The following is a 25,406-nucleotide window of genomic DNA, read 5'->3' as shown; positions in this document are numbered from 1 at the left end:
ATAAGACACACACACACACACACACACACAAACATATTATTTCGATGTATATAATATAATAGGTTTCATAAATACGTATGAAATATACGACACGAGAAAAGCACGAAAATATTTATTAACGACGTATCATTTCTTTGGCCTTGAATCAGATGACGAACAAGGTCAAGAAACGAACAAAGGCCTTGTGGCTTAGTATATCCAGGGAGCATAAGGTAAAGAGGTACGTACCATCACCATGGTGATAGGATAAACCACGATGGTATTTCTCCCTTCTGTCTGATACCATAGAAAGATAAAGAAAGAGATTAAAAGAAAAAGGGAACCAGAGAAAGAGATAGATAGATAGATAGACAGAAAGAGAGAGAGAGAGAGAGAGAGAGAGAGAGAAAGAAAGAGATAGAAAAATGGTAAGAGAAAATTGACGGTCGAGCGATTCATTTGGCAAAAAGTAATTATTTAATTCGAGGCGTGTTAATTAGTGCAACGAGATGATAGAGTTAAGGGGCTAAAGTCGGATGTCGTACCACTTAGGGATAAGGGAAACATGAGAAAAGAGGGACCATAAGGATTCTCTCTCCCTCTCTCTCTCTTAGTCGGTTCTTTTCAATTCCCCATGATGGACCCACGAAATAATTTTATGGAAGGTTAGCCTCCATATAAAGTGCCACGCCTCTCATCATGGTGGATGAATCCTTCGTCGTTAATCTCGTTCGTTCATCTATCTCATCAAGAGTGTTAAGCCACCATTTATGTTCGAGGTGCATCGACCCTCTACATCGTTTTCGTTTTGACGAGAAGGCGTCAGAGAGAGGGAAAGAGGGAGGATCCTTTTAAATCCCGATTACGATGAGCTACGCATAATTCGTTAAATTTAGCTACCAGGCTGATATACCTAGCGTGGAGCATATCCCCGTCATCTTACTTTTTATGCAGGCAAATTTATTCTAATTAAATCAAATCGGATTCACCCTCTGCCCTTTCTCTCTCTTTCTCTCTCTCTCTCTTTCATTTTTTTCTATCACTTTCTCTTTCTCTCTTTGTTCGAGAACTTTGAAAGCTGAGATATTTATTTTCTTCTTTTTTTCTTTTTTTTTCTCCACTCGATTTCCAAAGAAGCGTCGAAAAAAAAAACATTTTGCAAACTTATTACAAAAGAGATTTAGATTAAAAAGAAAAAAAAAAGAAAAAAGAAAAAAAAAAGAAAGAAGAAAAAAGGAAAGAGGAGAAAAGATGTTAACACGATTTTATCTTTTGAATAGCGACACACTTGCTCTTTGAATTATTGCATTAAATTGTCGGCAGCTTTTTAAAGTGGCTTCCATCCTGCCCCACTCGTCTATATAAAAATGCCGCGTTATAATATAAAGTATGCTATTATGAAAAGAACGTGGAAATTAATTTTGTAATCATCTTATCTATATCATTTATGTTATAATTTGTTAAGTTTAATATTGTTTAAGAAGAGAAATATTTCGAAGACTCTGGTATCTTTTGTACAACAGAATGAATCGAAAGTTTTTAGATAATTTAAAAAATATCTATTTGGATGTTCTTTTTGCGGGAGGACTTTTTTTTCTTTCTCTTTTGCAAATCATAAAAAAAGTTTTTAGATTTGTAATTTTATGATTTTAAAGCGAAAAGAAAAATTGGCCTAATAAATCTCAAAAGGAAGTAATTGACTTTGAACATTAGTAATTTTTGCATGTCACTCTGTATAAAGAATACGTCTTATTTTAAATCGTAAACATAATGTAAACATAATGTAAAAAAAAAATTCTTTATATATATGGATAGAGAATAATATATACGTAATATACGACAAATACGTCGATTTTGAACATATTATATATATATATATATATATATATATATATATATATAATTATATATAATTAATAATTTATGATAAGTATCTATCAATCTATATCTGGGTATACATTGTGTGTAATGTAACTGTCGATAATTTTTCGAGTCGAGTGACGCTTTGATAAAATTATCGGGAGCATCACTTGATGGGTTACCCTAATGCGTAATCTATTTTCACACGGGGGATCATGATAAATTGCAGAAAATAAATTAAAGTATAGCGAGGGACGATAATTAAACGGGAAGAACGACGAAGCTCGTTCTACTTTCTTCGTGACTAATTATCGAGAAAGTCTAGCAACGAGTAAGTTTATTGCTGAAACGACGATAATTTTCTTTGGTGATAGTAGTGATGATCGTGATGGTGGTGGTAGTGGTGGTGATGGTGGGCAGGGGTAAGGGGATCGACTCTCGCGAATGACCTTTCGTTTAAAGGGAAAATAACTTCCCTACTTGCTTGCGCGGAAACGAAAGTTTTATTGCTTTATCGGCGATCTCCCAGTGAATTAATAATCGGTATTCATGCCTGTCGAGAGAGATATCTTTCTCCTTCCTAAATAATTTTCTTTATGATCAATGTTAGTAGATGTAACTAGTTTATATACATAGTGATAAAAGAATTCGTGCAGCACGTTATCGTTATCATCTATCGGTCTAAGGTAAACCCATTGATATTACCATTGATCAACATAAATGACGATTAAAAGTAAAGACATTTCCAGAGATTATCGTAAGTAAGAAATGTAAATGTAACTTTTATTATCTAATTCATGCGATACAAATACGATAGTATCATACTTTTTTTTTTTTTTTTTTATTATCGTCCAAATCCCTTTCAATATAATTAATGGAATTTAATATAACAATACGATTGTTAGCTTATTTTGAATAATTCTCTATTGTATGGATCGGATGATTTTTGATTTCATTTGTATAATTAATCAGTCGATTATTAAATCAAACGATTTTTAATTATATTCTGATCATTGTATGAGCGATTATATATATATATATATCAGAATATATATAGACCAAAATAATATATATAGATCAGAATAAAAAATAATATATATATATCATTTTTTCTTTTTTTTTTCAATATTAATATGTACGCTCTATAGTTTTTAATCGTCATTGACAATTCATCATATCTCTAACGACGAAAGGAAATATCATTGGATGATATCTCAATTTGGAACTGAGACTATATCAAATGGATATTTTGATTAGTAATATAACGCAAATATAGGTATTCCTATGTATATGCCAGAGGATATGATCTCCATTTCTATATGCAGATAACATAGAGATAGTAGGTGTATAGATGCATATATATATATATATATATATATATATATATATATAAAATGTATGTAATGTAATCTATGTAATTCATATTGCGCTATGCATTTTAGTATACATTATATCTCATTTGAGTTGATTGAAGAATTTGATAATTAAAATCGATCGAAGATCAATAAATTATTTCATTTACCATGGTTCATCACATTTTCATATCTATAATAACATATGCATACATATGTATATACATATTGTATGTATATATATGTATATATATATATATATATATATATATATATACATATGCATACATACATACGTATAATCAAAGGAGAATGTAATTTACATTGAAACAGTTTGACTTTACGAGTTTGTACGATATATTACATACGCATAGGTGTGTATATCTACATATATCTACATATAGTTTTTATCGATAGTGATCGAATGATTGGACCAACGGTGTGATGCGTACGAAATCAATTAAATCGCTTTTTTATTGAATTGTTAAATTAACTTGGTAGAATCGAACTAATTCGAAGCGTGTAGTACCTGTGTGTTCCCCCCCCCCCTCTTTCTCTCTCACTCTCTTTTTTTCTCTTTTCGTTATGACAAGCGTTACTCGAGAGACTGATGGAACGCTAGCTGGCAATAAAAATCGTGTTGGAACAATGAACACGATAAATTTAACGACCAGAGGAAATAATTTAACGTATACGTTTTAGTAAGGGATTAACAAAACGATCATCATCCCACGAGTACTTTTATTTATTTATTTTTTTTTGTTCATTTCTCTTTTCCTATTCTTTTTTTTTACTATTATTTTCCTTCCCTTTTTTCCTTTTTTTTTTTCACACATTTCAATCGAATCGTTTAGCTTTCGTTTGTATTCAACGAACGATCATTTTACTTCCATGTATGGGAATGATCGAGGAACACCATAGGCTTGAGAATAATTTATCAAGGTTTCATGTAAGCATAGGAAGTTATACGTTGGGTAGAATTCCCATGGAATTCCTTCTCAAGCCTTTTGTATCGTCACAAAGAGGAAAGGAGTAAAGAATTGAACGTCCATGGCTCTCTTGATTTATTCATTTCCTTTCGTTGGATCACCATTGTTCATGCTTGATCGAGTTCCTATTGTCGTGACAATGACCGAAGGTAATGACGCGGATTAGTGTCTTCGATGGTAATAGGAACTTAGAAAATCGTAGCTAGTTGTAAAATGAACGAAACGTCTTTTACTACGTGACCTTAGAAGGAACGAAATTTCAAACCCTTTCACTTCTATGGTGAAACACATCAGGAAGCTATAAGACGCGAAAGTATTTTCTCCTTGGAATGTCTTCGACCTGAGTTTTGCATCGTACGTTCATTGATATACTTTTCTCCTTTAGCAAGGTAACGGCAATAATTACGTGAATGATTGAATCTTCTGTATGGATCATACTTTTTTCCTTCTTGTTTATTTTTTTATTATTTTTTTTCTTTTTTTTTTTTTTAACGTGCCAGTAAAAGAAGATAAAAAAATAAATATATATATATATATATATATATATATATATATATATATATGTATAAGTGAAGTTAATTATGTCGATTTTCGAGAGACAGGATCATAGAACATTGTTAGAGGTAGAAATGTAAAAGATATTTTTGGTTGTTACCAACTGTATTAAATTTTGATTTATTAAGTATTAATTTTTGATATATTAAGTATGAAGATAAAAATTAGAAGAATACCAATTAGGTTTCTTCGAGAAGTTAGGATATTAGAAAGGACTTAGAGGTAGAAAATTTTGGGTCCTTTCGCCATTGTTATGATATCTACTAGAAGGAAACCTTTCTCTCTCTCTCTCTCTCTCTCTCTCTCTCTCTCTCTTTTCAACCTGAGAATGTCGTAGTGTTGTTCTAGACGATCATTGGCGGTCCTTTCACACGGTTCAAGGATAAGTCGACCGTAGGAAGCTTATAAAAGGGCGTTCTGGGCCCTTTCCAAGGTAGTTGTCTCTTCTCGCTCGCATCGAACATACATACTTTCTCTCTCTCTCTCTCTCTCTCTTTCTCTCTCTCTCTTTCATAGTAAATTTATTTTTTGCGATTTACGTTCGTTATTATTCATTGAAATGCTGTTTGTACTTCTTGTGAATTCTTTTTGTTTCCATTTCTATCTCTCTCTCTCTCTCTCTCTCTCTCTCTCTCTCCCTCTTACTGTTTCTTTGACTCGGTTCATAAATGAAAATAACCTGTGATTTATCGTAACGTTTAATCTCTATCGTTTATTTTTGTCGATTTTAAATTGTTACGTGGTGTTTCTTCGGTAATTTCGTGATAATGATATGTGTAGCGTAGACAAGTGACACTCACCGGACGGATGATTCGATTGAAGATTGTAATCGTCGACTTGTAACGTGCTATTCGCTCCACTTCTTGTGAATCTAACGACGTGATATTGATTGTCGTTTACTTTGACACCTACTTCTCCGACTGGATGGTCGTTAGTACCCATGTTGTATACCGCAAAAATGTTTCCTTCGACCTACGAGATGAATAAATGATGAGTTTTGTTGTAAAAGATGAGAAAATATATATATATATATATATATATATATATATATACACATAAGAAATAAAGCAATAAAGAAGAAAGCAATCCAAAAAGTTCTGCGAACGTTCGTATTAGTAAAGTAATCTTCAAATTTATATATATATATATATATATATATATATATATATATATGGTTCCACCTACGTTGATTAAATACTGTGTGATATTTTTATTGTTTCTCTTTTTTTAACAATTTATGATTTTAAATATCAATAAGATCAGAAAAATCAATCGGACGATTTTACGAAAGAGTTTAGGAATTTGAATTTTTTTTTTCTAATCGGGTGATAGTAAAAGAGAGAAAGGACCAAACGAGGATACTATAAAGCAGAAATCTTTCTTATCGACGAGGTACTAACAATCTCAATTTCTAAGTAATCGTTGCTAGAGGCTGATTCTATTCTAAGTAACACCGCGTCGTTCATTCCCGTAACGAATCCTAAGGCGACGGTGTCTCGTTTCATTTCCGGTCTTCGATCCGATGGAAACGTATATGTGATGATTCCTCTTCCTGCACCAAATTCATACGCCACAGCTTCTGTAAAGATAACGTATCGTCAGTCGGTCTTCGAATACGATCAATACTCTCGAAACTAAGCTTCGACGATTTGAACAAACGAAAATGTTTGTAAAATGGAATTCACAGAAAGAAAGAAAAAAAAAAAAAAGAAAAAAAAAAGAACAACTTTCTCTCTTTTTCTTTTTCTTTTTTTTCTTTTTTCCCTTCTTCTTTTTTTTTTTTTATTTTTGTCTTGTTACCTTCGCTACAAGTAGGTCCTGAAAAGCTGGTCATGTCGCAGTCGCAGGTGTAACTGTTCCATTGTTGTAAACATGTACCATGATTCGCGCATACATCGTGAGTACATTTTTTTCCAGCGTGAAGATTCGCGTATACGTCACATCCGGGTTCGACGAGAGAACTCGGAACAACCGCATCCGAGAGTAAATCGGTACTTTCGCCGCTAAGATCCAAGGACGCAAGACAACCCTCGAATCCATGCCGACTCAGTATTTGTTTCGGTAGTTGACTGTATTGAGACTTTTCTACTCCACCTGAAACCAAGGAGATATTCGTTAATCAATAAGAAACGTCATTTATTTTCAATCTGACGTATTTTATTTCTTATTTCTTTCTTTCTTTCTTTTTTCTTTTTTTTCTTTTTTTTCTTTTTTTTTTATCTTGAAAGATCAGAACCACAAGTTCGTTCGATCTCGTACGAACGAAATATATTTCCGGTGAAAATTATTGTATTTCGAGTATCCGAGTATTGGCCTGCAGTTTATCGTTATATTGTGTCGTATAAATGAAAGCAAATTAATAATCAGAAGCAGGATATATCTTTGGACTGGACTTTTGCGTGAGTAATTAAATCTCGGAAATAATAAAGTTTAACGATTGGCGATAACACGATCGACGATAAAGCGATTATTTATGATTATATACGATTTCGAATTAATTATTTCCACTCACGATAATCTCGACCTTGTCTTGAAAATTTCATTAAAATAATCTTCGAATAATAAGAATGGGTTATTGGATAAAAATGATCGCACGTACCAATGGAATTTAGTTCTTGTATTTGAGTCCGAACAGATCGATTCGAGTAAATTATAATTAAGGAAATATTTCAAAGATTTTTCATTGTTTTTTTGTTTTTTTTGTTTTTTTTTTTTGCTTTTGTAAGAGAAGAGTCTTTAACGCATTTTCATTGTTCGATTTGAATTTTAATATTTCCTTCTTTTCTTTTTTTGTCGTCTAATATATCTGAATTGAAAAAAAAAAAATGGATAAAACAATGTCAATCAGTGCATTACTCTTATCGATGACAATCATTGTAGCACCGTTGTCTACTAATTCTCATATTAAATTTGAAATATTGAAAAATCAAATCGATCAATTTGGTTTATTTAAATTTCATACGTAAATTGAAGAACATTCAGAATCATTCGAGACAACCGGAACTTGAAGTAGTATGAAGTATACTTATTGAATCAATTTTCAAAAGCCGATTCTGATAACGAAATGATTTGCCAATGCAAATGTGGAAATAATAGAATGATTAAACTGAATAACATCCCGTAATATAGTGACATTTCTAAAGAATACAAAAGAAAATGTCTAAAGGGATAAAAATGGGATATGAATGGTATCTGCAGATTTAATAGTATTTCTAATATGATATTGATAATCCTTTATTTACTTTTTTCAAAACGAATATATTTGTTTAATTGTTGTACCTAGCATTGTTCTATTCTATTTTATCCTAAAAATGGACTCTGTATGATCGAGTGGTAACGTTTACAAATGAAATCTGAATCTACAAATTTTTAATTCGATTAATTTTTAATTCGAATTAATCTGTTAGTCATGTAGTTTATAGGATTTTGTCAAGACCGATTAGAAAACTCTTTGATTGATAAATGATAGAAATCAAATCTTCAATGTTCGTTCCTTGCTTGAAATCATCGATCATTAATTTGAGCTTTCAGGATTAATATCGATTAGAGAGCGAATGTTCAAGAGAGAAAAAGAGACAGAGAGAGAGAGAGAGAGAGAGAGAGAGAGAGAGAGAGAGAGAGAGAGAGAGAGAGAGAGAGAGTAAGGGAGGGAAGAGAGAGAGGGAGAGAGAGAAAAAAAATAGGCATGCAAAGAAGTTATTTCTTTTTTCACTTTGTACAAATTTAAAGAAGATCGATAAACGTGAAGGAGTTTGAAGGATCGTCGTTATATCTTTTTTTATGATTGTGAATATATGATGTTAATTAAATAAAAATAAAAACTTTATCAAAGAGCTTTATATGGCTATATATTATATTTTTTTGTGTTATCATTATTAATAATTAATTCTATTATATTCTAATTAATATATATATATATATATAAATATATATTAAAAAATAAATTAAAAGATAAAAAACATTATTATTTATTAATCGTTCGTTTAAAATAATTCCAATTTCATGAAAAAAATACGTATAAAAATATAAGTATTAACAATCCGTTTGTACTGCATATTCATTAGACGATTGATGCAATTTATCATTGTCATCTTCGACGTTTGAATTTTTCTTTTATTTATTATTTTTTTTTTTTCTTTTTTTAAGGAAAAAGAAAACAAAAGAAAATAAATGAGTTAAAATTAAAAAGAAAAATATAATAAAAGGAAGAAAACACACACACACACACACATACACATACATACAACAAATACACATGGTACAATGGCATTACAACGCGAGAAGAAAGATGAATTAAGCCATCCTTGTTGTGCATCATAGTACATATATATATATATATATTCTATTTCTTTTTGTCGACCAAAATCTGCTCTTTTTATTTTCTTTCGAATCGATCATTAGTGACAGGTTTTAGTATGTTCACATTCATTCTTGTGTATTCACGTAAGTACTTCTTTCTTCGATAACCCATGGAGCATGCTTCAAAGGATCGATCGTCGTTTCGAAGGCATTTTAACCTTTCAAAGGAATAAGCTTATCTTTCTTTTTCTTTATCTCTTTCTTTCTGTCTGTCTGTCTGTCTGTCTCTCTCTCTCTTTCTCTTTCTCTTTCTCTCTCTCTCTACTCTTTCTTATTTTTATAAGTATTTAATTTTCAAGAGAACGACTTGACATTTGTTTTTTTCTTCTTTCGTTTTTTTTTTGTTTCATATAAAGAAGATTATATAAAGAAGATTATATAAAGAAGATTAATAAAAGGCAAGTATGTTTGAACTTGTAAAATCGAAATTTTTTTTTTTTATTATGAAAATTATTACGAATTCATTTTGACCTACGATTTGTCGTTTTCACATCGTTTATATATAATGTCTTTATGAATAAGTATTAATGGCATACATCTTTATTGGATTTTTCTAATAAACTTTTCTAATAAATTTTAATGATCTACGATATCAAATGATAGTATAACGTTAGATGATAATAAAACGTTATGATTATTGAATGTATTATTATATCTGTTCATATTTCCGTTTGATGCCTTTATTTAATATCTTTTTATCACGGTTATAATCAATATCATCTTCCTATATAAAATCGATCTGTTCTTTTTTCCTCCGGAAGAATGTACAATTTGTATGATCAAAACGAAAGATAATCGTACAAGTAATCGTTCGAGCATGAATCGATGGATTTCGATTTTAATTCGATTACGCGTATTAATGTTTTAGTCACGTAGTTTATAGGATTCTGTCGTGTACGATTAGAAATCATTTTAGCTAATAAACGTCAAGAGGCGGATTTGCTTAAATCAAATGTTCAAAGTTAGTTCCTTTCTTGATTGTCGATCCGATTAATTCGAGTTTTCGAATTGGATTCTTTTATATTTTTTTTCTTTTTCTTTTTGTTTATTTATTTATTTATCTTTTTTTTTTTCATCGTCTATAGAAAAGTTTGAGACATCTTTGTTATAACTTTTTCTCAATGTTATGATTGCAAATGTATGGTGTGTTTATTATTTTTAAATAAACAATATACCAAAAAGCTATATATATATATATATATATACGTATATATATATATATATATATATATATATATACGTCTTATTATTATATATATATTATGTATTATTTTGTCCTTTAACATTAATACAATATCATCAATATGCATTAAGTAATAATATAATATAAAACAAATTGAATGGATATAAAAAATATATAATTTTTGTTAAACGTTCATTCGAAATCAACTAACGATCAATGGAGAAACAAGTATGAAAATATTAGCATTAAAAATCTGTTCGTATGCATATCCGTTAAATGTTTGATTTAATTTATCGTCATCGTCTTTGAAGCGTAAGCTTTTATTATTTTGTTGTTTTTCGTTCCTCCTTTTTTTTTCTCCTTTTTTTTTTCTCTCTTTATATTTATTTTTCATTTTTTACTTTCGACATGAACTTCAAACTCATATTCCATTGTTTCGCCGAAAGGAAAACGTCGATTTGTTTTTCCAACTCTATTTTTCTTGCTTTTTCTCTTCTTTTTTTTAACTTCTTCTTTTTTTTTTTTGTTTAAAAATTTCCCTCGAATGGTGGAAAAATATAAATATATATTTCGTAAATATATTCAATATAGATATATAGATTAATATGTATATATATGTATATATATATGTATATATATATGTGTTTGTGTTTGTGTATATATATATGTGAAATAATTTGGAATTCGTCTATTTTTTACTTACTTGGTGTTTTATTTTATTGAGCATATGAATCTACGTGAGGTTCAATGTTTTTCGTTGAAAAGTTATTCGATAATCGTCGTTAGTAATATTAATACACGATGAATAAAATGTAGTTTTAATTATCAACTCACGTTAACACATACATACATGTATACATATATACATATATACATATATATATATATATATATATATATATGTGTATATACATCATACAGTAGCTATTATGATATTACTACTAGTTATAAAAATCAATCATTTTTGTGGTACATAGAACGATATGAAAAAAGAAGATATAAAAAAAGGTCAAATAAAATTTTATTGGATGGAGAAGCAATAAGAGATTGTATATATTTTTTTCTCATCATTTTCACATGAACGCAATATTTCTAAAGTTTCCAATGAAAATGCGTAAAATGATTGAAGTAGAAATGTACGAATTTTTTCAACTTTTTTCAACTTTTTTTCAATATTTTCTTCTTGTTTAAAAATTTCCCTCGAGTGATGAAAAAATATAAATATATTCCATAAATATATTCAATATAGATATATGGACTAATATATAAATATATATATATACACACACATATGTGTATATATATGTGAATATATGTATATATGTGAAATAATTTGGAACTCCCTTTTAATCGTCTTACTTGTTTTTTTCTTTCTTTTTTTTTTTTTTTTTCATTTCAGTTTGCAATTCGTTGTTTTTTCTTACGTCACGTTACTATTAAATCCTTAAAAACCTCCGTAAAACTCAAAGAGATTCATCATTTATGACGATAATGTAGCTCTCAACACTCATAATTCTATCTCCTTTGACTTTTTATTTCTTGCAATGAGCCAGATTATACTATTAGTGGCCATTATAAAGTCGACATTAATTAATACCAAATATAGGGAGATGAATGGATTTAAATGTAAAATTTTTTAATTATTCATTTGTTCTAATTTTAAATGTCAAGTCTAACAAAAGAGAGAATTGAGAATTAATTATCCTGTTTTATTTGACGGATTATTGAGATATGCGTTCGAAATTTTTGTCAAAGATAGAAAATTAGAAGAAAAAAAAAAAAAAATAAATAAAAAAACAAACGAACATAAGCGCAATTTATATTTCTATTTAAGTTTTTATCTAATATACTTAATAAAATATGATAAAGATATAAATCGAAATTATTTGAATTTTTTTTGCAAAATAGAACCCTTTTGAATTTTAAGAGTTTTAATATCTCATTTAAAAAAATAAATATCTCGTGAAGGATAATATCGTTTGTCGATTTACAAAAAAATTACGAGAGAGAGAGAGAGAGAGAGAGAGAGAGAGAGAGAGAGAAGAAGAAAGAGACATTGATATATTTATAAATTATTTGGTAGAATTGTTTGATCACAATTATTGTTTCTTGATAATTTGAGACTCACCTATATATAATATTCCATCAAGGTCAAGATTTTCGTTGCTACCTTGACTATTAACAGCAGTAACGTGATCGTCTACAGCTAAGGTGTGCCTTTTTGGTGCAGGTCTTCCAATGCTAACGGCATGCCATTTGCCATCGTTCAATCTACTCTTCGAATTGTCTTTGATTCTTACAGGGCCATCTCCCAAATCAAAGACATAATGAATATGTTCATTCACCAGCTCAACGGCTATGAAGTCACGTTCTCTTCCAGCATTGTAAAGGATCAATCCATTAGGTTCACGTGTTTTAAACTGTAACGTTAAAGGTAAAACATATGTAAGAAATATTATTACTGACTATTTTTATTGGAAATTTATCATTTTTTTTTTTAATATCCTAGATCTTAGATCTTAGATCTTAGATCTTAAAAAAAAAAAACCATGGATTCGCGGACCGTCGTCAGAGTTTCTCGAGTAATATTTTAATAACAAACATTTGATTTGTTATTTAATTCCATTATAAAATTATAAAACGTATAATGGAAAAATTATACAATAGAAATTAATCTTTTGTTACAGTGATAAAATATCGTAATTTTTCAAAACGAGGATTACACGTCCGACAGAGGGATGATTTGAATATTTTTGGAAGCAATTTTTTTTATTTTTTTTCATTTCTCCGTAGTCACGTAAAATTGTTTTGATTTACAAGGTTAATACGAATCCTTTGTGAAAACGATCGATAAGTCTTTCTCCTGGAGACTTTGCCCTAAAGAAATAAATAAAACGAGAAGTTTCGTTTAGAGTTTGGATCATAAAATTTATATGATTTTTTGGTTTGTTTTTTTTTTCTTCTTTTTCTTTTCCTTTTTTATTGCCAGGTTGCTAGAGAGTAAGTCATCAAAATTTTGAAAGCGTTCTTTACCTTATATTAAACAAAAATCTAAAGTTAATGGTTAAGGGTTTAATAAATTACACGCCATACTAAAAGTGTTCTCGTACAGATAAAGTTTAAGAATCGCTCCTCGAGAGAGTTATTATTTGTTTTTAACTAAACTTTCTATTGCTCTTTGAATTATTTTACAATTTAATTATTTTCACGAGTATTTCAATGTACGTATGTATGTACATAATAATTCGCATTCAGGAGAGATGAATTTAAATAATTCATTTACAAATATATTAATATACCTTATTTTTAATTAATCAAAGAGATTTCATTTGTATATACGTATATTTTATTAACAGCAATGTTAGAAGATTAAAAAAAAAGAAGATTTATATTAAAGTAATTATTCCAATGTGGTATAGAGCGAACCATATATTATCCTATATTAAAATGCAATAACTTGTAGAATTATACGTCAGGATAAATTGTAAAAGGAGTTTTTCGAGATTTGTAATTTTTTTGTTATTTTGTTATGTATATTGTAAACTTTTAAAAAATACAATTAATTTCCTAGTACTTGTTTAATCGTAAAAGATATAAATAAACAATAACAAATAATATCCATTTAATTTTATTAATTGTAGATAAATACGTAAAAATATATGGCAGCCATTGTAAGTAGATATTTCCTTCGATAACTCAGGCGGCATGTTTCAAAGAATCGACCATCGTAGAGGTATTATTCCGTCAAAGGAATAAGCTTATCTCTCTTCCCTTTTGTTATTTCTAAAAGTATTTCATTTTGTGACGTGAACGAGCCTAAAATTGTATTCTTATTTTTTTTTTCTCCCTTTCTTTTTTTAACCTAAGAAGATTAAAGAGCAAGTACGTTTGACCTCGTTCGATCGAAATATTTCTTTTGAAAATTAATTATATCTCGAGTTTTGTTCTAATCTATGGTTTTACTATTTTGCACCACGATACATACTGTCTCGATAAATAAAAAAAAAAAAAAAAAAGAAAAAAGAAATTAATCAGTAGCAAGATATTTATTTATCTTTATTGAATTTTTATATCAACAATTAAATCTCGCATAATAAACTGTAACGATTATCGATATCCAATAGGCAATAAAACGAACGTTATGATGTTTTAATCAATTACTTCCATCCATGATCCTAACCTTAAAAATTGTTTATCAGATAAAAACAATAACAAGAATAGTAAAATTTAATTCTCTGTTAATTGAGAGAAATAAATTTCGATAAAAAAAATGATCGATCGGATAATTATAATTAAAAAAATATTCCGAAAGTTTCTTCATTCTTTCAAGAGAAAGATCTTCGATGTGTCTCATTATTTAATTTCTATTTCAAATAAATCTAAACCGAAATGTTTAATGACAATGTTGATGATTGATTTCGTCGGTTCTATCGATTGTAATTGTTATGGTTAGCCCTTAGATACAAATTCAAGATGTCGTCGAAGAACGAGGATACGCAATTTCTATACGGTCTTAAAGTAAATGAATCCTAAACATCTAAATCTCATTCGTAAATAGAGAAATATTCACGGTGAAAGGGGACAACCGGAATTTGAGGTTTATTTGTTGAAACGACCCACCGACCGTTCTTTCATCCAATAGTTTGATAAGACCGGAACGGATAACAACATGGAGTTTGTCAATGAAATTGTGGAAATAAGCAAGAAGATGGACCAACGAGAAGATTTACGCAGAATATATAACGTTATACGATGTCGAACGATCTTCCTTGTCTGACCTAAATATATCACGCAAAATGATTGGTGGACGGCATCTTCGATGTCATAAGGGGGCAGATATGGATTCTGGGAAAATGTAGAACAGCAATCCATTAAATGATTGACAATATTTTTTTTGCCTTTTTCTAAATCGAATATATATACTTATCCGATAGTTTCTAGCATGTTTGTTCTTCTTTCTCTGAGAATGCACTTTTTATGATCAAAACGAAAAAACTATAAGAAAAATCGTTCGATCATTCGGTCGACGGTTCTTAGCTTGATTAATCCGATAGTCACGTAGTATACAGGATTCTTTGGAGGAAGCTTCTTCAAAGGAAGCTTTGAGACCCAATTATAAATTCTCTTTGAATGATAAACTTTAAAATGGGAGAGAATTTTCTTGAATCAAAAATAAAAAATTCGTTCTTTTCTTGATCGTCGAATTAATTCGCAATTTTGAGATTGACATTGATTTTTCCTTTGTTCTTTCGTCGACGTCTTTAATTTATTTTTACACGTTTTAACAAGTGGTCCGAGATTTTTCTTTTTTTTTTCCCTTTGTATAGAAATTATTTCTGAATTTTTCTAAGTTAAGTAATAAATATGCAAGATTTATAAATAGATGAAGTCATCTGTTAATTTTAGACCGTACTAAGTTTAATCACTCTGCCTTCCGAATTCGTCCTCGATTGATTCGTTATGTATTGTATCGCATAGATAAGAATAAATTAATCAACAACAAGATATAGCTATCTTTATTGGAAATTTTATGTTAGTAATTAAATCTCGCATAATAAACTTTAACGATATAAACTGAATAGAAATTTAATTGGTAATAATATGGTTGTTATAATTTTCAAACTAATTGTTTTCATTCGTTATCTTTCCAATTTTATTTTTGATTAAAGTAACCTTCGAAGAGGAATAGTGGTTATTAGATAAAAGGAACAGTACGGTTGGTAGAATTTAGTTATAAATGCGAAGAGTCGAACAAGAAGACGTCGTTCTATCTTAGTTGAGTAAACTTAAGCTACGTAAACTAGAAACATTTCATTCGTTAAAAAATCTTTAACCTGTCACGTTATTTAATTCGAGTTTCAAAAATTTTTTATTTTTATCCTCGAATAAATCTAAATCAAAATGGGTAAGACGATATTGATCAGTTCATTATTCCTATCGATTATCATCGCAATGGTGTCGTCATTGGACATAGCTGAGTTAAGAGAATTACACAGCCCTAGACACCCGCCTATGAAAAGGTCGATAAATGTTCAGGCTGATGGAAGACAACCTGAATTTGAAATTTATTTGTTAAAACGACCGTCCCGTGGAAATTTGGCATTAGGAGGTGAAAAAAATCCGCTTGTTCAAACGGATAACGTCGACTGCCAATGCAAATGTGGAAAAAAGAGAAATGATGGACTATTCAATGATGAAATCTTCAGATATAGCGATCATCCTGATACGCCTCGTGGAAACATCATTACTGTACCGCCAAATTGTGCACCGAATGAAACATATGTCGGTGGACGTTGTAGAGTCGTATCTTAAGAGGTTCGATAATCCTTCTTTTATTCTTCCAAATCGAATATATTATACTCGTTTGATAATTTCTGACATGTTTGTTCTTTTTTCTTTCTCTAATATAATAATGCATTTTACATGATCGAAGCAAAGCATGGATATGACGTCGTTTGATCATGAACCCATTATTCTCGGTTTGATTAAACCTATTAACGTGTTAGTCACGTAATTTAGAAAATTCTGTCGAAACCGATATTAGAAACTCTTTTGGCTGATAAACGTCAGGGATAGAATTTTCTTGAATCAAATGTCTAAAGTTCATTTCTTCTTTGATCGTCGAGTTAATACGAGATTCCGAGATCAATATTGATTACAGAATGAGTAATCGAGAGAGAGAGAGAGAGAGAGAGAGAGAGAGAGAAAGAGCAAGAAAGAGTGATAGACATGTCAAGAGTTTCTTTCGTCGTTTTATCGATGTCTTTCATAACTTTTTTTTTTCTTTCATTTTACAGAAACTGAAAGGAGATTCTGACAGAGCAAACGTTGTGGAGTATGATCCATGTTCGTTGTAACTTTATTATTATATGACAATTCTGAATGTATCATGGTTATGAAAGTAAATAGTTTATATGTGCATATATACATGTATATATATACATATATATATATTTATATATGTATATATCATTTTGTTCTGTGTTAACATCATTAATGGTATAATAATTTGCACAAATAAAAATATATTGGAAATAAATTGAAATGTAAGAAAAGTTTCTTTTGTTTATTATTATTCACTCGAAATAATCTCAACAACAATGAATAAATTCGTACGAAAGTATTACCATTAAAAATTTATTCGTGTGCATATCCGCTAAAGGGTTGATTTAATATTCTCGGTTTTCTTTTTTGTTCTCTGTTTATTTATTTATCTCTTTTTTTTTTTTTTTAAATAAATGAAAAGAATATTTTATCAATTAATGCGATAATTTGTACATTCATATAGCTTTAGTCGCGTCCTATTATTGTTCGATTATTTACTTATATTAAAAAGAGTATCTAATTTTTTTTAGGCAATCGATACATATTTTGTATTTTTTTTTCTTTTTTTTAGTCGGCCAAAATTAATACTTCTCTTTTCTTTCGAATCGATTGATTAATGATAAATTCTAGATTGTTTACGTATGTACGCAAGTGCACTCTCGTACACTAACGTATTCACTTTAGCATTATACTTCTTTCGATAGATCACGTAATATACTTCAAATGATTTTAAAATGATAGTTTTGTCTTATGTCAGTAATAATTGTATTGAGACTACTTAAGGCTGTTCGTTACCTTTTTTTCAAAATATGTGTGACTTCAGCGAGAGATATGAATTATGAATCAGGAAATATTGTCTCCACTATGGATCTATCATATCAATGTATAAGATTACATTGATTATTTCTCTCTCACGCGTATATAATAATTGATTTCATGTGAGTTAGAGTAAGTAGTTTTAATAGATTTTAAATTCACATTTTTCAATATCTCATAAATATATCTTTCTTTGATGATAATAAAAATAATAAATATAATCGACACATATAAGAATTACTATATATAAATCTTCGAGAAAAATAAGAATTTGTCCAATATTATTTTTAAAATAATTAATAAATACTTATATATTATATTATTTTAATACAAATTAAAAACATGAGTTTATTTTCATACTATCTATGAAGTAGAACTTCCAATAATTTTTATTTTTTTATACGTGGTTACCCCTGTAGGACTAGTCCTTCGACTATTTCGACTACTACTACTACTACTACTACTACTACTACTACTACTACTACTACTACTACTACTACTACTACTAATAATAATAATAATAATAATAATAATAATAATAATAATAATAATAATAAAAATGTACTTAAATATTATTTATATACATTTAGATATTATTTAATATATTTTATATTATAATAGTAAAGACAATTAGCTTTGATTGATCATGAGTAAGAAACAGTGTCGAAACAAATTACATTACGATCATAAGGTAGTCAAAGAAAAAGAAACGAAAACAAAAAAAACGTTTTGTATTTTTTTTCATATGTCATTTGTATTAGATGGTCGGTAATGTATCGAAATTATCAAGGATACTTTTTTGTTGAGAATTCGCGCGACAAACCATCACATAAAATGATACATTTTTCCTTCTTTTGTTATCATAAATTACCGTCATCATATATGTCATGATGTATGCGATATAAGTATATTCTTCTTATTATTGTTTTTATTATTATATTATTACGTTATATATTATTATTATTATAATAATAGTAGTAGTAATAGTAATAATATGAAGTGAATTTCTACAAAGAAAATCATAATAAAATAGCACTGGTAGAAAAATCTCATTGATGATGTGAAAATGGATTCATTAATTATTAATTATGAAAAAATAATCGACAAATGTATATACTTTATATGTATTTGTCATTGAATGAAATTGTACTGCTTCTGTGTTCTATCTAGCACAGATTATCATGAGATTCACGTCAGCCGAAAATAAATATAAAAGACTAGATTAGTAATAAAAACTTATTAAATTGTCAAATAAGGAAAAAAGGATAAATTAGTTCATTATTTTCTTTTACATCGATAGAATAAAAAAAAAAAAAAAAAAAAAAACATTGAATATCACATATTAACCTCGAATCTAGAATTCCTGAATTACGAATTTGGACGCTTGCCAATGTACTATACATTTTTTATTATAAAATATCTCTCTTTTTAGTCTATAAAATCTAAAAAAAAAAAAAAAAAAAAAAAAGAAAAACCTACAAATTTTTTCAAAATTTAACAACATTTTAGAAACTCAAATAATTAGATATAAACGATTGCACAGATATTTCTTTATTTTTAGAATTTATAATTCATAGGATTATTTATTTATAATTCATAGAATTATCTGGTCAAAGCTCATTAAAATGATCGAGTGAGTTAACGTAGCTTTTCCGTGCGAGCATCGAAAAATTCATTTCTTTGAAAATGTTCAAAAAATCTTAGCATTAGTTATTTACGCACACAACCAAGCAGGCAATCGGTACTTCACGGATATTAAACATACATTATGCAATGAAATTACATGAAATCACATGAAATCAGTAATGGGGCTTTATATCTTTTGGTGCAAATTTCGAGAGCCATCACGGTACTAAACTTTTTCTTCGTGAAAAATATCGAAAACAGTATTTGCGCCATTAAAAAGAACAGAAGTAATTTTCGGTCTATTTTGATGAACAAAATCACATTTTAATGACGAAAGTTTAATCTATGTCACCCTTCTGGTGAAATTTTAAATATTTTTGCATAAGGTATTTTTGAAAAATAACATTTTTTAATACGATTTCTTTCAAAGAAAATAAAGCTTTTTCAAAAATTCTCCGCCGTAGATTAAACCTTCATCTTTAAAAAACGAAAGCTTGTTCGTTAAAATCGGCCAAGAATTACGTCTGTTCTCATTGATGGCGTAAACCATTATAAAAACCAAAGTTAGTGAACAACCTTAATCGATAACTTCGGATCTTCTATTAAAGAGTAATTTACTATGATGTGAAATATTCGTCTTTGAGAAATTTGTTTGAAGAGTCTTTTAAGAGACAAACATAGGATTAAAAAACAAGAGAGAAAAAAAAGAAAAAAGAACGAGTGGTCCAGGATTGTCCGAGTTTTAAACTTTATTTCTTCTTTTTTTTTTTCTGTAGAAATCATTTCTGAATTTTCCCGAGCCGAGTAATAATAAATATGCGAGATTTATGGATAAAAAGAGTTGTCTATTAATTTTAAGTAGATTAATTGAGTTTAATCCCTCTGAGATAGATATTTTTTATTCTAAAAAAGTGCGATTACCTAGTTAGTGAAGATTTTTAAACATATTCGAGATGAACATTCCGAAAATACTCTTGACTAATTAGAGAAATAAGTTCTATTATTTTTTTGGAGTACTTTTTCCACACTATTCCTATCTTTCTTTTTTCTCGATTTCTTCTACAGTCATCTATCCCAAATAATAGTGGCAATCTCAATTAAATCACTTTTACAAAAATTATTATAAAATTGTTTCTCTATTTAAAGAACTGCATTATCGTTTAAATAAAATTCTATAAATAAAAAAACATATTGCAGAATTAGTTTTATAGAATTAAGTTATTGCAAGAAAAATAACAACTAGTCTATACTATTGGATTGCATTTTTTATTCGTACTGCAGGATATAGCAAAGTTGTTTATTGAACCATACAGGATCGATCGTAGTTTCAAAGAGGTCATTTTATTGCGTCAAAGGATTGACCTTATTTCTCTTTCTTTCTCTCTCTCTCTCTCTCTCTCTCTATCTCTCTCTAGTTTTCACTTTCTTATATTTCCAAGTATTTTATTTTTAAAGGAAAGAGTATAAAATTTCTTTTTTTTTTTTTTATATCAGTAAGATTAGAATGCAAATTCGTACGAGTACATTCAATCGAAATTTTTTTATGTGAAAGTTATTGTATTCCGAGTTTGTCCTCGATTAAAATTTATAGTTCAACCAAGTACATATTGTACCGAATAGAGAACAGATTAATCAGTAGCAAGATATAATTATCTTTATTGGATTTTTATATCAGTAATTAAATTTCGCATAATAAACTTTAACGATATAAACTTAACAGAAATTCAATTGGTAATAATACGATTGTTATAATTTTCGAATGAATTATTTCCATTCGTTATCTTTCCCATTTTATTTTTGATTAAAGTTATCTTCGAAAAGGAATAGTGGTTATTAGATAAAAGGAACAGTACGGGTGGTAGAATTTAGTTATAAATACGAAGAGTCGAACAAGAAGACGTCGTTCTATCTTAGTTGAGAAAATCTAAGCTACGTAAACTAGAAGCATTTCATTCGTTTGAAAGAAAAATCTTTAACCTGCCACGTTATTTAATTCGAGTTTCAAGAATTTTTTATTATTATTCTCGAATAAATCTAAATCAAAATGGGTAAGACGATATTGATCAGTTCATTATTCCTATCGATTATCATCGCAATGGTGTCGTCATTGGACATAGCTGAGTTAAGAGAATTACACAGCCCTAGACACCCGCCTACGGAAAGGTCGATAAATGTTCAGGGTTATGAAAGACAACCGGAACTTGAAGTTTATTTATTGAAACAATCATCCAATGGAAATTGGGCTTTAGAAAATAACAACAATGCATTTGTTCAAAGTAATACGGATAACGTCGACTGCCAATGCAAATGTGGAAAAAAGAGAAATGATGAACTATTAAATGATGAAATCCTCAGATATAGCGATCATCCTGCTGGGTCTCGTGGAAAGATCATTAATGTACCGCCAAATTGTGCACCGAATGAAACATACGTCGGTGGACGTTGTAGAATCGTATCTTAAGAGGTTCGATAATCCTTCTTTTATTCTTCCAAATCGAATATATTATACCCGTTTGATAATTTCTGACATGTTTGTTCTTTTTTCTTTCTTTAATATAATAATGCATTTTACATGATCGAAGCAAAGCATGGATATGACGTCGTTTGATCATGAACCCATTATTCTCAGTTTGATTAAACCTATTAACGTGTTAGTCACGTAATTTATAAAATTCTGTAGAAATCGATATTAGAAATTTTTTTGACTGATAAACGTCAGGGATAGAATTTTCTTGAATCAAATGTTCATTTTTTCTTTTCTTCCATTTTACAGATATTGAAAGGAGATTCAAAAATGGAATACGAACTATCGCTACTAATAATATATTAATCTACATAAATAAAGATATGTTGGAAATAAATTGAAAAATAAAAAGTATAATTTTTGTTTTCCTTTTTGTTAAACATTCGTTCGATATAATCTCGATTATAATGGAGAAATTCGTATGAAATTATTAGCATTAAAAATCCGTTCATATTTATGTCTGTTAATTGGTTGAATCAATTCATCGTCCTTCTTTTTGTTACGTACACGTTTTGTTTTTGTCATCATTTTCTCTTTTATTTATTTATCCATTTTATTTTTTTAAGAAAAATTATTAATTTCTCTCTTTTTTTTTTTTTTTTTTTTTTTTTTTTTCTTTTGGACAGAGATAAATAAAAAGAGTATTTTAATCGACGTTCTCCGAATCATAATTCGTACATACCTACGTATATTTTTCCCTTAACGTTTTAATTACTTATATTTAAAAAAGATTTCTAATTTTTTCTTATACGTTTAAAATAAAAAAAAAAAAAGAAAAAAAAGATTTCATAATCACGATAAGAAGAGCAAATGATTACGAAGAAAATATTTATTCTACGGATTTTGATCGAATCGAAAGAGGCGTGTATGTAAGTGCTTACGTACATATGTACCCACGTATATATATAGTCGAAAGTAAAGAAAATGAAAGAGTTAAAAGAAATGTGTGGAAAGGATAATAAAGAAGAAAAAAGAGAAAAAAGGAGGAAAGAGAAAGAAAAAAGAAAAAAGAAAAAAAGAGGAAGAGGCACACCCAACGATGACGTTACGACGTGAGAAAAAATACGAATTAAGGCATCCCCTTTCCCCCCCTACCCCTCCTTATGATGCATCGTAAAGGATAGAAAAGTATATATATATATATGTATGTATGTATGTATGTATGTCTTCTATTTCTTTTAGTCTGCCAAAGCTCCTCTTTCTCCTTTCTTTCAAATCGATCGTTAGTGACGAGCTCTAATATGTTCACGTACACTCTCGCGTATTCACGTAAGTATTTTCTTCGATAGCTCACGGAGCAACCTTCAAAGGATCGACCGTCGTTTCGAAGCCGTTTTACCTCGTCAAAGGAATAAGCTTATCTCTCTCTCTCTCTCTCTCTCTTTTTCTCTCTAGCTCTTTCTATCTTTTTCTCTCTTTCTTATTTTTACAAAATTCTCTCAAACTTATATAACATCCCTGACCTTCGGGAATATTTCTCTCGCCTTTTCAAAGAAGTTCAAAGCGCGATGAAAGATAAACGAGTCGTTTGAAAAGACGTGTCAAAATATGCGAAATGATCAAAATATATCTATTTAAATGTTTATTTTGATAGATAGTTTATTACGGAGTCAATCGATTTTTATTTTCCTCTACGCGTTTGTTAATTAACAATTTAATAAAATGAAATAGCTGTTTTGTGTTGATCGTTGAAAAGAGAATAGAAAAAAAGAAAAAAGGCAAACAAAAAAAAAAAAAAAGAAAAAAAATAGAAAAAGAAAGAAGAAAAGAGACGATCGAAATAGATTGTTATCAATTTTTTTTTTCTTTCTTTTTATTTTTTTTTATCGTTCGCCATATATTACTTTATATTATTTTTTGCACGATCATGCAAATTGGATACATACGTAAGTTTTTTATTGGAAAAAAAAAAGAAAAGACAATGAAAGAAAGAAAAAAAGAAAAACATATTACCGAAGACAATGCGTGTATCGATTTTATGTATCAATGTCCATACAAAATTCATCTGACGGTAAGTAAGGAAGAGTATTAACGAAAAAAAAAGAAAAAAAAAAAAAAAAAACTATAAAGAAAGAAAAAAAGGAAACAAAAAAGATTATTAAAGTAATTTTTTTACAAAAACATACAAGATAGAAAAATGTAATATGCATTTAATCGAATACTTTGTGTTACGCGAATAAAAAGTTTCGTTATTAGTGCGATATACGAGGAGGGATGAGCCCATATAAATCTCAAAAGAATGCTCCTTTTTTAGTGTCGGAGCCTTCAGTTTATTCCGCTTATGCGAAACATCGCGTGATACTTCATGCATACACTTTGTAAGATAGAAAGAAAGAGAGAGAGAGAGAGAGAGAGAGAGAGAGAGAGAGAGAGAGAGAGAGAGAGAGAGAGAGAGTGAGAGAGAGAGTGAGAGAGAGTGAGAGAGAGAGAGAAAGAAAGAGAGAGAAAATATAGGCAGATATACATATGCTCTCACAGGAGGAATGGAGGGTTCCTTTTAGAGCTCACTTTTTTCCTCCCTTGGATGTGGTTGAAGCTTTTACTTGAATCACCATTCCTCTCATCTTTTTATCGGAAGTACATGAATCATCGATATATCATCCTCTCGTACAATAAGAGACGTAGTTATATATGTATGTATTATATAAGTAACTAGGTATGTTCACTTGGTAACGATAGACACAGAGAGCAAGCTTTCATATCGGTTATAATACCTATCGATACGTGTACATATGTGAATTCACGAAAAAAGCTCTTTGACGAAAGAAGAAATTCGCTTGAATCTCCAAAGATATACAATAATACGATTTTACATAAAGATATTTACTGAGGTCTCTTGATTCAATTTTTTTTTTTTTTTGCTTTTATTTTATTTCTTTTTTTTTCTTTTTTTCCTTTCGTCTTTTCTTCTTCAAAAAAAAATTACTTTTACAATAGAATCCTGAAATCACTGTTATTTCTCAACGTGGCCAATTTAAATATCGTATTTAAACATTGTCCATAACTTTAGTTCTCATCATGATTGCATGATCTGCTGCGAATGATTCTTTAAAGGGTCTGTTTTGTTATACAGAAAAATTGCTGATCGACAAAGAGAACGTATTGGATAAGATTGGAAAATGAACGATCACCGGGAGTGATCCTTCAACGTTGGAAAAAAGCAAAAATTGCTACGTGCAAGATTAGCTGAGTAAGGAATACGAGGAATCAACTTCGAAATTGTTGCCACGAAGGAACCACTCAAGACAATCATTTTCCAACAATCTCGTACTTGTATCAGCGATTATCCAGTGGAAGAAAAAGACCATATAAAGAATCGTTCGTAATCAGCCATTAGC

At 29.2% G+C, this 25,406-nt stretch overlaps 2 protein-coding genes across 12 annotated transcripts in view; one reads left to right on the top strand and one right to left on the bottom strand.

Annotated features, from left to right (window-relative positions):
* Nrx-1 (neurexin 1) overlaps positions 1-25,406 on the bottom strand; it is a 261,548-nt gene that overhangs the window by 37,750 nt on the left and 198,392 nt on the right. For all 11 annotated transcript variants that reach the window (XR_014982659.1, XR_014982660.1, XM_035876972.2 and 8 more), the window contains 4 exons: positions 12,406-12,697; positions 6,536-6,829; positions 6,136-6,314; positions 5,536-5,707 (listed from right to left, as the gene is read on the bottom strand). Coding sequence is in view for 9 of the 11 variants with exons in the window: in XM_035876972.2 (XP_035732865.2) it covers positions 5,536-5,707; positions 6,136-6,314; positions 6,536-6,829; positions 12,406-12,697 (937 nt within the window). In the remaining 2 variants the exon portion in view is untranslated. The remainder of the gene's footprint in view (positions 1-5,535; positions 5,708-6,135; positions 6,315-6,535; positions 6,830-12,405; positions 12,698-25,406) is intronic.
* LOC146872702 (uncharacterized) lies at positions 21,404-22,419 on the top strand. The gene is made up of 2 exons (XM_085659718.1): positions 21,404-22,008; positions 22,318-22,419. The coding sequence occupies exon 1, from the start codon at positions 21,589-21,591 to the stop codon at positions 22,003-22,005; it is 417 nt and encodes a 138-aa protein (XP_085515844.1). The 5' UTR covers positions 21,404-21,588; the 3' UTR covers positions 22,006-22,008; positions 22,318-22,419.

The sequence above is a fragment of the Vespa mandarinia genome, chromosome 10, assembly GCF_050613455.1.
Source record: "Vespa mandarinia isolate Hongniang chromosome 10, ASM5061345v1, whole genome shotgun sequence".
Taxonomy (NCBI): Eukaryota; Metazoa; Arthropoda; class Insecta; order Hymenoptera; family Vespidae; genus Vespa; species Vespa mandarinia.
This window is presented reverse-complemented; position numbering and strand designations above follow the sequence as displayed.